General features: G+C 38.6%; 1 protein-coding gene across 3 annotated transcripts; it reads right to left on the reverse strand.

The window, feature by feature from the left end:
* Nucleotides 1–5,142: 5,142 nt before the first annotated feature.
* On the reverse strand, nt 5,143–14,605 carry anxa3a (annexin A3a). 3 transcript variants are annotated; one of them, XR_014623122.1, is made up of 15 exons: nt 14,544–14,605; nt 13,555–13,589; nt 13,422–13,469; nt 13,245–13,332; nt 11,985–12,079; nt 11,306–11,419; nt 10,593–10,683; nt 10,320–10,399; nt 9,834–9,890; nt 9,645–9,738; nt 9,423–9,518; nt 9,037–9,095; nt 8,306–8,428; nt 6,857–6,975; nt 6,544–6,633 (listed from the first exon to the last, which is right to left on the reverse strand). XR_014623122.1 is itself a non-coding variant. In XM_084359754.1 (14 exons), exons 2-14 carry the CDS (start codon nt 13,567–13,569, stop codon nt 6,568–6,570), a joined length of 1,026 nt encoding a protein of 341 aa, XP_084215880.1. In that variant the 5' UTR covers nt 13,570–13,589; nt 14,544–14,605; the 3' UTR covers nt 5,143–6,567. The 3 variants fall into 3 exon arrangements, 2 of the variants coding, with proteins under 2 accessions (XP_084215880.1, XP_084215881.1); XM_084359754.1 differs by lacking the exon at nt 6,857–6,975 and having other exon boundaries at nt 5,143–6,633; XM_084359755.1 differs by having other exon boundaries at nt 5,143–6,975.
* Between the last annotated feature and the right edge of the window lie 1,380 nt (nt 14,606–15,985).

Consider the following 15,985-nt stretch of genomic DNA (forward strand, 5'->3'; position numbering starts at 1 on the left):
CACACTTCTGGTGAAGAGGAATCTGAAGCGCCTGACATACCCTGAGACGATGCACGAGCATAATATGGTTTCAACAAGTTTATGTGGCAGAGCTGGTTTCTTTTCCTGCGATTTGGAGTCTCGATTAGATAGTTTTGTTCAGACAACTGTCGCACTACAGTATATGGTCCCACAAACCTTGCCTGAAATGGTGACCCCACAATCGGCAACAACGCTAGTACTTGGTCACCCTCACTAAATTGTCGCATCTCAGAACGACGGTCATAGAAATGCTTCATCCTAGCCTGAGATTTTACAAGTTTTTGTTTTGCCAATTGACCAGCCATATAAAGCCTGTGTCGGAAACCATTTACGTAGTCTATCAGGTTGGGAGGGGGATCATCTGTAATCCACTCACTCCGAAGCACTGCCAAAGGCCCACGTACCATGTGGCCAAAGACTAGGTCATTAGGACTGAACCCAGTACTCTCTTGACAAACCTCCCTGGCAGCCAAAAGCAACCATGGTAAACCTTCCTCCCAGTCCCTGTCCATTTCTGTACAAAATGCTCGCAACAAAGACTTGAGAGTTTGGTGAAATCGTTCTAAAGCACCTTGGCTTTGTGCATGATAAGCAGATGCTTGGTTATGCTTGATGTTAAGCTGCTTAAGAACTTGTGCAAACAAATGTGACGAAAAGTTCGACCCTTGGTCGCTCTGAATGATCTTTGGTATTCCAAATATGGCAATAAACTGAGTCAAAGCCTTGACTACAGATTTAGCTGTGATAGTACGCAAGGGATAGGCCGCTGGATAACGCGTGACCTGGCACATCACAGTCAACAAATACTCGGACCCAGATTTTGATTTAGGCAAAGGCCCAACACAATCGACGATTAAATGTTCAAATGGGTTGTCCACTGCAGGGATTGGACATAGTGGGGCCGGCTTAATAGACTGATTTGGCTTACCTGTTACTTGACATATATGGCAAGTCTTAACGTAAGCTGCCACATCACGCTTAAGACGAGGCCAAAAGAAGTAACGCAAAATGTGACAGTATGTTTTCTTAACTCCCAAATGCCCTGTCTGGTCATGAGAACATTTCAACACTTCATTTCGATACTTAGTTGGAACTACTATTTGAACAATCGACTCACCAACACAATCCAAACCCTGGGGCACCCACTTGCGGACCAATACCTCACTCTGCAGGAAATAACCACAGGCTGCATTTTTAGCTTGAATGCTAGGTTGCACCTGGTCAAACAGCTCACTCAAAGTAGTATCCGCTCGCTGTTCACTGATAAGCTCCTGCTGAGAGATAGAAAAAGATCCAGCCACATGCCAATCAATTTCCAAATCACACTCTTCCTTCTGAACTGTGGAATCTGACTGATCTCTAGTCATTGCACGTGTCACAGCACAAGCTGTGAAGACCTCAGGGAACTCTTGTTTACAGTCATCTGGTTCCATTAACAAAGGTGTAGACCTAACAGGTGGAGAGCCATCAGCCCAGACACGATTACCAGCCAAATCATTCCCCAAAATCACATCTACCCCATCCATAGGCAAAGCAGGCCTGATCCCAATGTGGACATCACCATCCACAAGGTCACAAGACAGTCTAGCTTTGTGCAAAGGAGCACATAGGACAGTTAAACCCATTCCTCGTACAAGCACACAATCACCAGTATCCGAGTCCTGGGAAAAGGGCAGCACAGAAGCCAGAATAAATGAATCCTTTGCTCCTGTATCTCGGAGAATTTTCACAGGCACTTTACTGTCACTACCAGTGAGAGATACAAACCCATCTGACACAAAAGCTTCAAAACCAGAATATTTCTCATTTTCAGGTTTAACTGAACCAAGCATCTCCTCAGAAACCACTGGAACTTTCTTAACTGGTGCACTGAGAGCAGCTGGTTTAACATGTTTCCACCCAGTGCGATTTACCCTGCTTTTCAGTACAGGACACTCTGCTTTCCAATGTCCCCTATCATGGCAATAATTACACTCCTGATCAAAATCAACCAAACGTGGACCATGATTCATTTTTGCAGACTCAGACCAAGAAAATTTTGCAGATCGACCAACAGCTTTAGCAGTAGCATTATCCGAAACGCATTTTTTTCCAAATTTTCCTTTATGTGCCAGTATATATTCATCTGCCAGAGTAGCAGCTTCAGATGCAGTTTGTACCCCCCGCTCAGCAATATGAGTGGCAACTTCAGGTGGAATACAGTCTTTAAACTGCTCTTGTATCATGAGATCACACAGATCTTTAAAAGTAGTAACCTCCAATGCAGCACACCACCTGTTAAAATGTTTAGTCAAGTCCCTTGCAAACTCAACATGTGACTGCTTATCAGACTTCCTCCAAGACCTGAAACGCTGCCGATAGGCCTCTGGTACCAGCTCATAAGCTTTCAAAATTGCATCTTTAACAGTAGAATAATTCTGACTGTCAATGTCACCAAGCGCTGAATACGCTTCTTGGGCCTTTCCTGTCAATACCGACTGCAACATAACTACACGGTCAGCCTCAGGCCAACCTCTCACATTGGCGACACGTTCAAAAAGGGAAAAAAAGGTGTCTGGGTCTCTCTCCTCAAACTTCGGTACTAAACGCAAGTTGCCCACCACATCAAACATTTTCAAACTTTGTGAACCTGTTGCTACAGACTCTTCTGACCACTCTGCACTAGCATCACCCGATAGTCTACCTGCCTTAATTAGATCTAATCTGTACTGCTGCAAATCCAGTTTTTCCTTTTCCAGAGACTGCCTTAGCCGTTCCTTTTCTATGCCCAATTTATCCCTCTCCATCTGTAACAGCAACAGCTCTTTTTGCTGCTCCAAGGTTAAAACTGCTGCAGTAGAACCCACAAACTCACCAACACTGCCACTTGGACTCTGCAAAGAAGTCGGCAAAACACCATTTTTCATTAAAGCAGCCCTCAACGACCCTTTAATTTCCTCTTTTAACCGTTTTTCTCCAATATCAACATCATAATGCTCAACGAGCTTCAAAAGTTGCTCCTTTGTACAACTATTCAACAGTTCATCTGATGGAGACTGAACAAAGCCAGTGACAGTAGCCATAACAGAACAATATTGATCCCTGAGGTGCAGTAAAAATTAGAGCCTTCCCACTAACTACCTACCCAGAAACTTATTAATCTCAACCCTAGTCTTCATGCAGTTACTTACAGTGGGTATTTATGCACTAAAAAACCACTAGAACAAGCAAGGCAACTGCAAAAACAGCGACCCCCTTGAATCTAGGGATGTGCCCCCGAGACAACTGCTCTAACCGTTTTCACTGCAACACTATCAAGATTTACAAACGAATCCCAAAGGAGAAACGTTCCTTCATCCTACCAGGGAAAGCTCAAATTCTAACATGTGCACGGCAAACAATCAACACTGTCTCCATGGCCTTCAATTTCAAAAACTGTCTCCAGCCTCACCCAAGACAGCCCTAACCATATGCACAACTGACCACAACAAAATAATTAACCATACAAGAACCCTAAACAAACCTATGCATACACAGACAAACTGATCACCATCACAACTACTAACCAAAACTCCAGACTATGAGGCCTCCCCAAAACTAGTACTTAGCATCTTTAATACCCAGACTACCACCTCAAGTCATCCATAGCACAACTTAATACTAATTCACTCTATTCTCCTTTAAAAGGCAAACCCCAAACCTTTAGTAGTGCAGATTAGCATGAGACAGAAGTGACGCAAACAGTACTAGTTCGAGCAGACTAAAAAAAAAACCTAATACATCAAAAAAACTTACCAGACAAAGAAAAATCAGGACCGGACGAGCCCCCATTTTGTCACAACCTGGCTCAACAGTAGGTGACAAAAGTGGGAGACCACACATAGTCTGTAAATCATACAAAAGGTTTTAATTAAATAAACAAAATAAACAATATAATTATGTCCATCAGTCAATCAGTATGTATGCAATGTCTGTGTGGGTGTATGGATATAGAACACAATATAGAAACAAATTATAGAGTCAGTCAGCAGGTCAGGGCCAGAGAGAGAGAGAGGATTCTGCAGGTCTGATTTATAGACACCTGAGCCCGGCCTGCTCAGGTGCGTTGCATCACTGACGACTCAACTCCACCCATCCACTTCCTGAAACAAAGGAGATGCACAACCAGAGGACAGAACAGGGCCAACCCTGAGGCCATCACATAACGTAACAAGTATATATATAAAAATGTATTCTGATCCTTTTCTGAGTAAAAGTAGAAATACCATAGTCTAACTCCACTGCAAGTTAAAGCCCTGCATTCAAAATATTGCATTCAAAACCCCTAACCCTGACCCTAAGCACAGAAGTATTAATGGGAAAATGTAGTCAAAGTACCAGAAGTTAAGTATTTATTATGCAGAAGCACTTCTTCCTTGCTCTAACACATTGTATTATTGCATTTTAATTTGATTTGTTGATGTATGGTAAATTTGCTGGAGTAGAAATATCAAATGGCACAGAATGAAAATACAAGTATAGGTACCTTAAAAAAGTACAGTACGAGTAAATGTACTTTCCACCATTGTATAGGTATGAATTTGATACAGCACAGATGATACAGATACAGGAAACAACTAAGAAATGAGTAAAGACATGGATGTGATGGTACAGACATCATAAAAGTCCTAGTTTTAATATCATTAAAATACAGTGACTCCTGAAATGTCTGTAAATTGTGATTGAATTTGTGTCCGTCTATTATGCTTTTATAGTTTATACGTTTTTCTTATACAAAAATCTCTCTTAAAAGACCTCCAGATTTCAGTGAGACTAAATCATGGATAAAGCAACTGTTTTCCATCTAATCAAGAGGCATTTCCATTCAAAACAAATCACTGTCACATGAGATTGACCGATTATGTGCATCTCCTTTGATCATCAAGAGAAGTAAAACACTTCCACTCATCTCCGCAGTTTACAGTTTCCCCCAAATATATCCTCTGTAAGCCTCTTAAAGCCCCCTGGGGTTCTGGAGACCCACAGACATTAAAAAAGCTTTAAAATCTTACTGCTGAGTCAGTAGTGCCACCTGCTGGTTACACTGAAGGACTAACAAACAGTAAATGTGACAATTTGAAAGATAAACAACGTCACTCTCTGTGAATAATTCATGAGTGTTTTATTATTTCTGGAAGTTACAAAGATCCGAGAAGGAGACAAAAGATTAAAGGACTGATAATAAAGTAGAAAAGTGAGAAAGATCAAATATAGTAGTTTATCTAGATACTGGCTGAACTGACTACACAGTTAACCCAATTTTAGTCTTCAGTTAGAGGCAGTTACAGTGATATAACGACACATTAAGACATTAAGAGTTGGAATCGTGTCTTTTATGCTATTAAGATTTTCGGAAAGGATTTTTATTATATAGAAGTCACTTTTAAAGGGTAACTCCACCAATTTTACACATTTAAGTGTGTTTACAGGACTTGGGGAGTACTACTGAACAGGTGAATAAAGTAACAAAGCCTTTTGTGGCTCCAGAGAAAGCTGCATGTAATGTGATGCCTCCAATAATGTCACTCAGTGGGTAAATAACACTATTGGACTGATAATGGACAGTTTGAAAACCAAAGGATCTAAATCGATACAGCAGAACCAGAGATATCACTTCTTTTAATCCAAATCCTGGTGCCTACATTACCCACGATGCTACTTGCTACTGGAGATAATTTATCTGATTACATGCAGCTTCCTCTGGAGCCACAAAAGGCTTTATACTTTTTTAAAATCACACAGTACTCCCCAAGACCTGTAAACACAATTTAATGTGTAACATTGGTGGAGTTACCCTTTAACTGTGTACTTGCTGCACTACAACTGCACTGTATTGCTGATTTATAAAAATGCTGCAATGTTTTTGCTGTAACTTCTTATATGTTTGCAGAGTTGTTTGCAGGCAAAGAAAAATACCATCAATAAAGCATGAATGGTGCAACAAATGTATGGAAAATAGCTTGAAGCCGTTTCAACAGTCAATTTGTAGTGGCCAGTTCCTCTCACAATAAATAGTGCAAGTGTAAGAGTACATGTGCAAGTTCAGGAAGTTGTGTCCTCGAGTATTTGGTATCAGGACATGTGTGGAAGAAGCAATTAAATCCAAGTGGCAATACCACTGTATACAAATATTCCACGATCTCCTGCTTTCAAAATGTAACTTATGTAAAAGTACAGCAACATAATACACTGAAAGTCTCAACAGTACAAGTATATATAATGTAGAATTGTAACTATTTCATATTCTTTTGGCAGATTAATCTGTAACAATGGATCATATTTTACGAAGTGATCAGGTGTTTTGTGTTTTAACATCTAAATCTGAAAAGTAACTTTAGCTCTTAAATGCATGCAGTGAACTGAAAAGTACAATAATTCTCTCTGAATCGTAGTGAAGTATAAAGTAACATAGAATGGAAATACTCAAATAAAGTATGAGTGTGTCAGCATTGTACTTGAATCCACTGCTGAGGGGGAGCAAAACAATAAAGTGACAGAAAAAGAAATAAAGATATAGTGATGTCGATGTTAGGAATCATCATCTCCTCCACAGATTTTTACCAGAGTCTTTTTATAATTCCCTCCGCAGTCAGACTGAAACAAAACAGAATTTTATATTAAAACCTCAGTTAAGCCTGAGTTTTCATGTTCAAATTAAATCTTTAATGACCTGCATGTCTCTCCAGACATTTCTCTGTCCTTTTATGATTTATTATGTGATGTCTCTCTTTCTGCTTGAGACTGTAAAGAGGTTATCAGTTAGTAGTTTGAAGAGGAAAGTAAAGCAGAAGTAAGAGAGAAGGACAGAAGGGCCTACAGTGTGAGTCCAAGAGGAAGCAGATTTCTTCTTGGCCTCAGGTAGACCTCGGTTGTTAGTTAGTCTTCTCCTCCACAGATGGCCTTCACACAGTCCCCATGGTCACCCCCCAGATCGGACTGGAGGAGACAGTAACACAAGCAAGGAGAAAAGTGTCTTCCCACCACACTGACCAACAGTACGCCACACATCCTCAGACCTAAACGACTGAAGGGCTGATTGCCAGTGACCCTAGGCAAGGTTGTCTTCTGCTCCACGAGCTTTCAGTTCTAATTGACTTTTTTCTTCAAAAGGTTTCTTAAATTGTTCTTTTTATGAGTAGCTTTAATATAATGCTATAATTCTCTCCATATTCAAAGCTAAATGGGTATTTGCTTCTGTAATGGATGTGGATGGATGTCTGGGCCATTTATCATTTTAACAATGATTGTTTTGTTAGTATTCAGCGACGACAGCTCCGAGCTGTAGGTGCATAATTATAAAAACCTAACTGAGCACTGCTCAGTGAGAAATCACACTGAGTTACAGAAGCTAGTGGAGCAGCAGCCAGTCTGACGGTGATCCCAGGGCTTCTGAGAAAAAGTCTGTGAGACTAAAAATTCAATATTCTCTCCAAAGGATGGATGGATGGATACGGTCACAGTGGCTACACCTATAACTAACAAGTGATCGGTTAAATTTCCCACCTTGGAAACATCAGCTGTCTTTAAACTTGCTTCTTGGGCTGCATAGGTAGGTGGGGTCTTTTTTAAATCTCTAAATAATTGGACCAGGACTGGAGAGCAAACCCACCTGGGCAACCACAAGGTGCAAAAGAAAAGACCAGATAGAAACCTAGATAACCTTTACTATAGAGTTTTCTTCGAGGGTTACACATTTTCAGAAGACGTACATAATCCCTCACCGATAGATGGGATTATTTTTAGGGCAAGAGCTAATAAAATCCACTCAAATGTTGTTTCAAATGTTAGTAATAGATTAGCTTTGTGTTAAATGAAGAGATGCTCAGGCACCTTCCCACTTCACACTGCTCCAGTTATCATGCAGATGAGTCATTTCTGTCTCAGTGCAGTCTCTGTGTGTCTCAGAGGAACTCTTGGCTCTTTTGTTATTCATATATATTTGACTTCACAGATATCAAAGTGTCTCGCCAGATGAAATCAAGCTGTCGTCAATTTTGGTCAGTGAGACTCATCTGATGACTCATAAAACCTCAGACAGTAAATTCACAGAGGCCAGAGCCTCCAGAGTCCATTCAACTCCTCTGATCACACTTTATGATTGCTGCAGACTGTGTGTAGACAAATTCTATGCAAAGATCCTATGACTGAAATGAACTGGGATGAAGCAAGTATGACTGGTTATCACAGTGAAAAAAGCAGAATAGATCCACATTGTGAGTTTGATTAGGTTAAATTGTGATCAGATCTTTAGTAAAGAGTTCCTCACCTCGATGGCAGAGTGCAGCGAGTACTCATAGAGTTTCTTGAACTCAGCTCTGATGTCCAGCAGATCGATCTCAGACCGACTCACCATGATCCTGTTCAGAGTCGACTCGTCCGTTCCACCACCCTGACAACGAAGACAGGCAAACACAACAGGACGAGAATACAAATAACGGTTATTGGAGGGGGGTAACAGTGTGCATTGCTGTCTGCAGCTCTGCCCCAAACAGCATATGTACAAAATAAGGTTCAAGTTTAAATGTGCTGTTGATGGAATGTACAAAGGAACTGGATGTACACCCAAAAGACCTTCATGAACAAAAGAATAAGTGTAAAATCTTCATAAAAACATTTTGATGGCTCTTAGCAGCATTCCAAAGGTGCAGATTTCTTTGTAAGTACGCTATATAATTATGTTTTATTCTGATATTAACTACGAAAACAGTGTATGACAAAAAGTCATACATCGCTGTTTTGCTGTGAAGCTCCAGAGACCTTTTCTGGACAACTCATTTTTGGGTGAACTTTTCCTTTAAAAAAAACTCTGAGAAGTCCTTTGATGGTTTCAGTTCCAGTGCAGTAGATAATTCAGCAGCAATACAGTTTCATATTATGGGCTGTTCTGTCTTCAGTTAACAGGGCGATGTTGCTATGAACTGGATATCTTTTATTCCTCTCTGTGTCTGTCCAATGATCTGTGACTGTGACGATAATGCAATAAAACAACATATTCACCTTCATGCTCTGATACAGACGTTCTGCAAAGTAGGCCGGTACGCTCTTCACACATTTCACTGCAGGAGGGACAAAAGTTGTGTTCAACAATTTACAATTTACACAGCGATAAAGATCAGTCTTTTTTCTACAAGAGACAGAGAAAATTATCCCAATTATTTATTGGATCACATTGATTTCATTCATTGACTCTTGATGTGGGGGATTTACACTATGTAACCAAAAGTATGTGGACACTATACCATTACTCCCATTTGTGACTGTTAAACATGTCATTTCTGTAAAGACTCTCCAAGATCTTGTCTACATACTGGCCATATAGTGTATAATATGTTTAGTATGCATTAAAAGTACTATTCAGCACATAAATTAGCACATTAACGCACCAATAGCCACCAGTAGTTCCTCCAGTTCCCCTGACATCTCTCCTTCGATGCTTTGTTGCAGAGTCTTTCCACTGATGTTCTTATATTCAACAAGAGCTACACAAATAAAGCAAAAAAAAAGTCCCGCTTTACATTTCCAATTATTGCAAATCGACCAAAATGTGTACAGGGCAACTTTATTCTCATCTAGATTGAACACATTATGATTAAAGGTTGACGTACTCTGTCTAAGTTGAGGTATACTTCTTTGGCAGAGGATGTCTACAAATTTAGATTCATCTGTGCCCCACTTCTTCTCCCCGGCATCGTAAAGGGTCTGGGTGGATAAAATGAAATGGTTAAGAATATATTCAACATAAAAGAGAAATGTACAGTGTATGTGAAAACATTCATATATGCAACATACTGCACCTTGGCATCTTCTTTTGCCTTCTCGTTATCTACTGCGGTGCTCTCGTCCCTCGGGCCCTGAAAACAAAACAGAAAATAAATTATCTTAACCCACTTTAAACCCCCTGAAGTACCCACTGGTGGCTTTAAATTTACAAACTCCTGTAGTGCAGACAAGAGTTGGTAAAACCAAGACAGTGTATTTATTCCCCACATTATGTTTATTAATTGTGATGATGGTTATGATCATGACTGTGATGAAGGGACTTGTTGCTTTGTGCCTGCAGACATTACCCTCACACCACCTTTCCTTGTTGTTTCTGTTCTTTAACTTTTCAATCTTATTTTCATTTTCATATTTATACATTTTTCATCATTTCTCTTTAGGGAAAAGATTAAAAGGGTAGGAAAATGTGAAATGTCATACGCCTCATCTGTCCACATATAGATATAATTCTATAAATGGAAACACTGTTCACAGTTTTCCTTTTTATGAGAATGACAAACCTCAACAAGGAGCAGCAGTGCTTTGGAATAGTCTCCGGAAACTTCCTTCTTCAAGTCAAAGGCCAACTTCTTCTCTGTTTCTGTGGGGGAAAACATTCAAGATGAACCAATGATTATAATCAAGCTTTTGGATGGAAAAAATGTAATACCTTAATTGTCAAACATTGGCAATATGTACTTTTTTAAATAAAAACTATATTTATACAAATCATTTTTACTGACCTCAACATTTAAATCAGAATCATAGAAATTACAGCCATTTACATTATTTACCTTGTAAATAGACGTCATTGAGAGCTCTGATTTGTTCTGGGGATCTGGATGCAAAGATTTCGATCAAGGTGCTGTCTGTCGTCCCAGCTCCCTGCAACATCACACGGTTACATTTCCACATGGAGCCGACTGAACTGCATTCACATCGTGAACAACAGTGAGGATAAACAAGTTCACTGAAAGACTACGTGGAGTGTTGTTTTACTACAAAACACATCCACAGTCTGAAAAAAATAAAATAAAATATAAGAATATGAACCATACAGTATATTCTGGATTGATAAACACGATATTTTCTCAATTATCACTATCTGTGCATATACTTTAAATCAAAGTAGATTAAATTGATACATTTCAAGGCTCAGTTTTCTCTCCTCGAATATAACTTAAATTAATGATACAAGGAGAAACTGAAGAGTATAAACAAGAGAAACAGATTCCATCCATGCACATTTCATTTAATCCGACATTTTAAAGAGTTTATTAAAAAGGTATACAATAGAGTTTCTCTTTTTTTTACTGCTTTGTTTATGTGATACTATCAAGAAATCTCTATTCCAGATTCTAACTCATTTGGATCAAAGTTAGATATAATATATTAAAAAGCTGAATGTATTTATGAAAAATGTTCAACATCTTTCTCTACAATATTTATTTGTAAAAATATTAAATAAAACCCATAAGAGAAAATGATAAAAGCAAGAAAAACTGACTTTCATGGCCCCCATCACTTCATGGCAGTCGTACACTGCAGGAGGGGTGATGAGTGCTACTAGCAGGGCCTCGAAGTCACCATGGGTGTCCCCTTTCAGGTCCTCCAGTAATGTCTGCAGTATGACGTAAACACAGCATGTCAGTTTATATTCATGCAACACACAACCACACCAATGCAAATACAGGAGCCCTCTGGCACACAGCCACACACAGGTTTATTTAAACCAGAGTAAAGACAGAACCTGTGATAACTATTTGTCACGTTAAGACGATCTTTTAATATCAAATCTGATGCAACTAAAATCAAAGAATGTGCAGCAAAAGATAATAGCTTCACAACAGCAAAGTATTTTCAGGTGGCAGGTAGACAGGAAGTGATAAACTGCAACTGCTTACAATACAGCCTTTAGTTAAATGATCGTTTAGACTTCATAAACGTCAGCTTTATCCCGTTGCTGCAGGTTAGAGAGTTTAAATAAAATGAAACTCACTCATCTTACACCTTAAATTTAGCCAATGTTAGTGAGTGTTTCAGTGGTAACAATCGGTGACACCCGCCACTACAGAAGAAGAAAATCGAGCTCATAATGTGTGGTTATGTGTGGAGTGTAGCCTTCAGACCCTCTAAATCAGATTGTAATTCACTCTGGAGAAATAACAACAGAAGCTGCATCTTACTCTGCCAGTGGCTTCCTGGTAAGCTTCACAGATCTGCTGCCTCTGAGCGCTACTTCTATGGGTCAAAATGTCAATCAGAGTCTTCTCTTTGGTGCCTGAAACGATGAAGAAATGCAACAACAACTTTATACCCCAGCAGCCTTGAGACTTTGCTTAACACCAGTAAAAGAAATTGTTTGATATATAAAAAATTTAAAACCGTAAATGCTTCTTCCCGAGATAACGATATAATTAATTTGAGATCTCGAGATAATGACTGTGATATGATAGGCCTGAGATTGTGGAGACGCCCGGGACCTCGTAGCTGGTCTAGTTAACGATGACATCAGGCTCACTTAGATTGCGCTGCAGATATAGCTGAAGCCTTGTTAACTGTCTTTTTAGATTACGCACACTAATGTGTATATTATCTGTAATAGCACGGCATAATGCTATTTCAGCCTGTGTCAGGCCTTGATTGAAAAGATATGTGACGCGGTGATCGATATGCTCCTGCTCCTCTGACATTGCTACACTGAATTAAGTTTCCTGCAATGATTTAATAAACTACACTATCGTCTTGTTTTCTCAAGATCTCGAATTAATTATATCGTTATCTCGGGAAAACAGCAGTTGTTATTTCGAGATAATAACTCGAGATCTCGAGAAAACAAATGAAATTAATTCATTGTCATGGGAAAACGGAGGAAATAAAATGTATGAATGCATGGCCCTTTAGGGCTTTCGTACATAAAAGATCAGTCAATGAAGACTTTTCTCTCCTGATTAAAATTTCTTAAACTATGAAAAACCCTTTGAAATTTTGTGTTATGTCATTATTTTATTCCCATTTATGTTAATAAATAAGATACACACCTGCCATTGAACCTGAAAGCCTGAAATACTGCAGAACAAAATGTTTTCTTTCACATTTTATCAAAGAAATAAACTCTATTTGGATTACAGTCCAAAGGGATACAGTGTCGCTCTACTTACTTGTAGCTTTGTGTGTCTTTCTGTCTGTTTGTCTACTATTGATGCTCACATTTAAATTAATACATTTAAAATAAATACATAATAAATTAGCTCAGAATTTAATACATTTCAATTTGTGATTTAAAGGTAGCTTAACCGCAACTGTGATAAAACACCATCTGACTCAACAAACAGCCCAAGATGGCAGCCTGCTAGCGCTAACTACTTGACTGTGCTAGGAGTTTGAGCTGTGTTTCTCCTATCATGATTACATGATTAGTGTGTGTGTGTGTGTGTGTAACCTACCAAGTCCTTCAATGGCCTTCCTCAGAGCCACAGCATCGTCTCCTGCATCAAAGTTTGCTTTGGGCTTGATGGTTCCTCTCTCTCCAGTCTGAAGAACACAGTGACGTTCAGCCATCAGTCTGCTTTGTTTTCTCTTTCTTTTCATGCATTTTGTCAAAGTAAAGCCTAAAGACCTACCTTTGCTGAGAAAGAGGAAGGGGTGTTCACAAGACTGTCCAAGTCGTCCTGCAGAATGTTTATCAGTTGTGTTTAAAATCTACCATCAGTCAAAACGTCATCATAAAATAGAAAGAAACAGAACTTGGCTTACCCACAAAGATGCCATGATGTAAACAGGAAGTTCCTCTGTAGAAAAATAATGCATCACTTTAGCTTTCATATCAGCCTATTCTGTGATTTATGGTGACAAGCTCTGTGTCAGCACCTCTATTCTTGAGGTATGCTCACCAAACTACAGTCAGAAAATATCACAAATTCAAAAGTGTCCATATATAGGAGCTATAGGTCTATTTAATCTTTCATAGCAATTACATAGGACCCCTTATATACAATAATTTAAAAAAGCAAGTAAAAAAGTAATAATATGTTTATTTCCAACTCTTTTGTCAAAATTCTGAAATTAATCTCAGAGCTCAATTCATTTAACAAATGGCCATAATCTACCTTTGTGCAGTAGTGAGTAGGAAGCTTAATGAGATGTCAAAATGTGCTGCAGGATTTCAACAACCTTTCCATGTTGACAAATCTGTGTTTGCTCACCTGTTCTGATGAATGTAAAAGCTTAAATGAACCTAGTTAGACTCAAATAAGCCTCATTACAGCAGCCAGCTGCACTCATGACTGTCAAAATTTACCACAGAAAATAAAAAATAAAAAATACTTTTCGATTGATCTGAATGTGATCAAACTGTGAACTTGACATCTAATGGAAATACTGTACGATTAAAGCAGAGATTTACCAAATATCCCACAGTTCAAGGCACTCAGATTCACACTAAATCCCCCCTGAGGATAATGATTTGGCTTGAAGAAAAACAGAAAATAATTAAATATTTTTAACTTGTTGTGAAGTTGTAAATAAGCAGTTCCACCACAACATTTCATTAAATGAATAAAGAATGTTTTTAGCTCAAGTAATGATGAGGTCATCATGAGGAAATCAATCATCCCTGTACAAACGTCTGCTTTAAACTGTTAACTCCAATCAGAAGTCTGTTCCTACCATAAAAATCAAACACAGAGAAACGCATAAAAAGATACTAAAGTAATGAGGGTTAAAGAAACCACGGAGAAGCTCACCTGGATCTGTCTGAACCGGAAAAGTGTTCCGCCACACCTTCAACCTGTGTGGAAACTGGAAATACACCTGACGAGTCATCTGACCACGCCCACTCCAAACAATAAGGTGCAACCTTCAGGGACGGCTCGTACATTTCACATTCAGATTTAGAAGGCCTGATTCTGTTTTTGACGTTATGGTTCTTTTTTCCCCATTGTCTTCTTTTATTTTGTTCTGTTCATGAAATAACACTCATGTTCTCCTCATCATGAATTTAAATAACTTTGGTGATCCCCGGACTGTTCATCTAGTCCCACCATCGCTTCAAAATGTCCAATGCTCCTGACCAAAATGCTCTGTGCATGCTTAAAGTCTAACGATCGTATCAAGTGCATTTACTTCCTCATAAAACATTTGAAAAGTATTTGAAATCTTGCACTGGCAACAGTTTTGAAGTGTTAATGTTGAATTGCAGGCATTTTTTCCACCCTGTTACAGATATAATTGAATGAAAAAGTAAATTATTACTTTTGGAGAGAAAATAGAATGATAGCAAAGTGTTAGCTTTTGAGAAACAGTGGAAACATGTTAATGATATCACTGTTTGTCACTTAGGAACAACAGAATCTGACTTCCTCTATCCCTAAACATCACATCTTACTTCAGTAACACCATGATATATATCTCCATTACTTGTACACAATGTTAAAATAGTTGCTCAAAACCTTACAGGAAAAAAGAAATTGATCAGATTTTTTTTCTATTTTTTGCCCCTCCCCAAAATGAATTGACGAGAATCAAAAATCATAAATAAAAATGACATATAGGACAATATACAGCACCATCATGGGTTTCAAATGTATTTTTATTACTAAAAAAGGCACCAAATACAGGCATCATGTTGATAGCATCATAGATATTTTTCACAAAATGATAGCACCAAAAATATATTGATATTTCCCATTATCCTGTTCCCATGTTGTTTTGATAGGCACACAGTTGAAAGAAAACAGGATGTGGGATCAGAGAGACGAATGGAGATAAAGACGTGTCGACATCTCACGTGAGAAGATTGTTTTTTTTTCTTTTGCAGTGCTCTCCAACCAGTGTCATACACTTATAAAAATTACAGTAACTTTAACATCGTGGGTACATCAGTAGCTGAGCGTAACATAATACATCATAAGTGGGTAAAATATTACATAAATGAGAAAAAAACAAAAAACATTTGAGCGAGATGTGAGTCTGTGTAAATAAAAACTCAGTGAGGGCTTTTGTGTCTTTGGGTGGAACGAAGGCAGGTCGACACACATCTCTTATAAAATACATCATTTTAAAAAGTGGTTATTTTCATGAGAACAGTAGTAAGGCTAAAGCACACGGACGGGATCGAAAACTTTGCTGATTCATTACAATCACATGGAAATGTCAATTTTCTCACTCTTGGAAAAGAAAAAGAAAA

The sequence above is a fragment of the Pagrus pagrus genome (genome assembly GCF_965226575.1).
Source record: "Pagrus pagrus genome assembly, chromosome: 8".
Classification (NCBI taxonomy): domain Eukaryota; kingdom Metazoa; phylum Chordata; class Actinopteri; order Spariformes; family Sparidae; genus Pagrus; species Pagrus pagrus.

Bases quoted from the DNA above. Each gene is read 5' to 3' on its own strand.
- anxa3a (XM_084359754.1), bottom strand. The intron at 12,080-13,244 runs GTAGGTTACACA...TCATCGTTTCAG, and splicing joins GAAGGCCATTGAAGGACTTG to GCACCAAAGAGAAGACTCTG. The intron at 6,634-8,305 runs GTGAGGAACTCT...GTTTTGTTTCAG, and splicing joins CGCTGCACTCTGCCATCGAG to TCTGACTGCGGAGGGAATTA.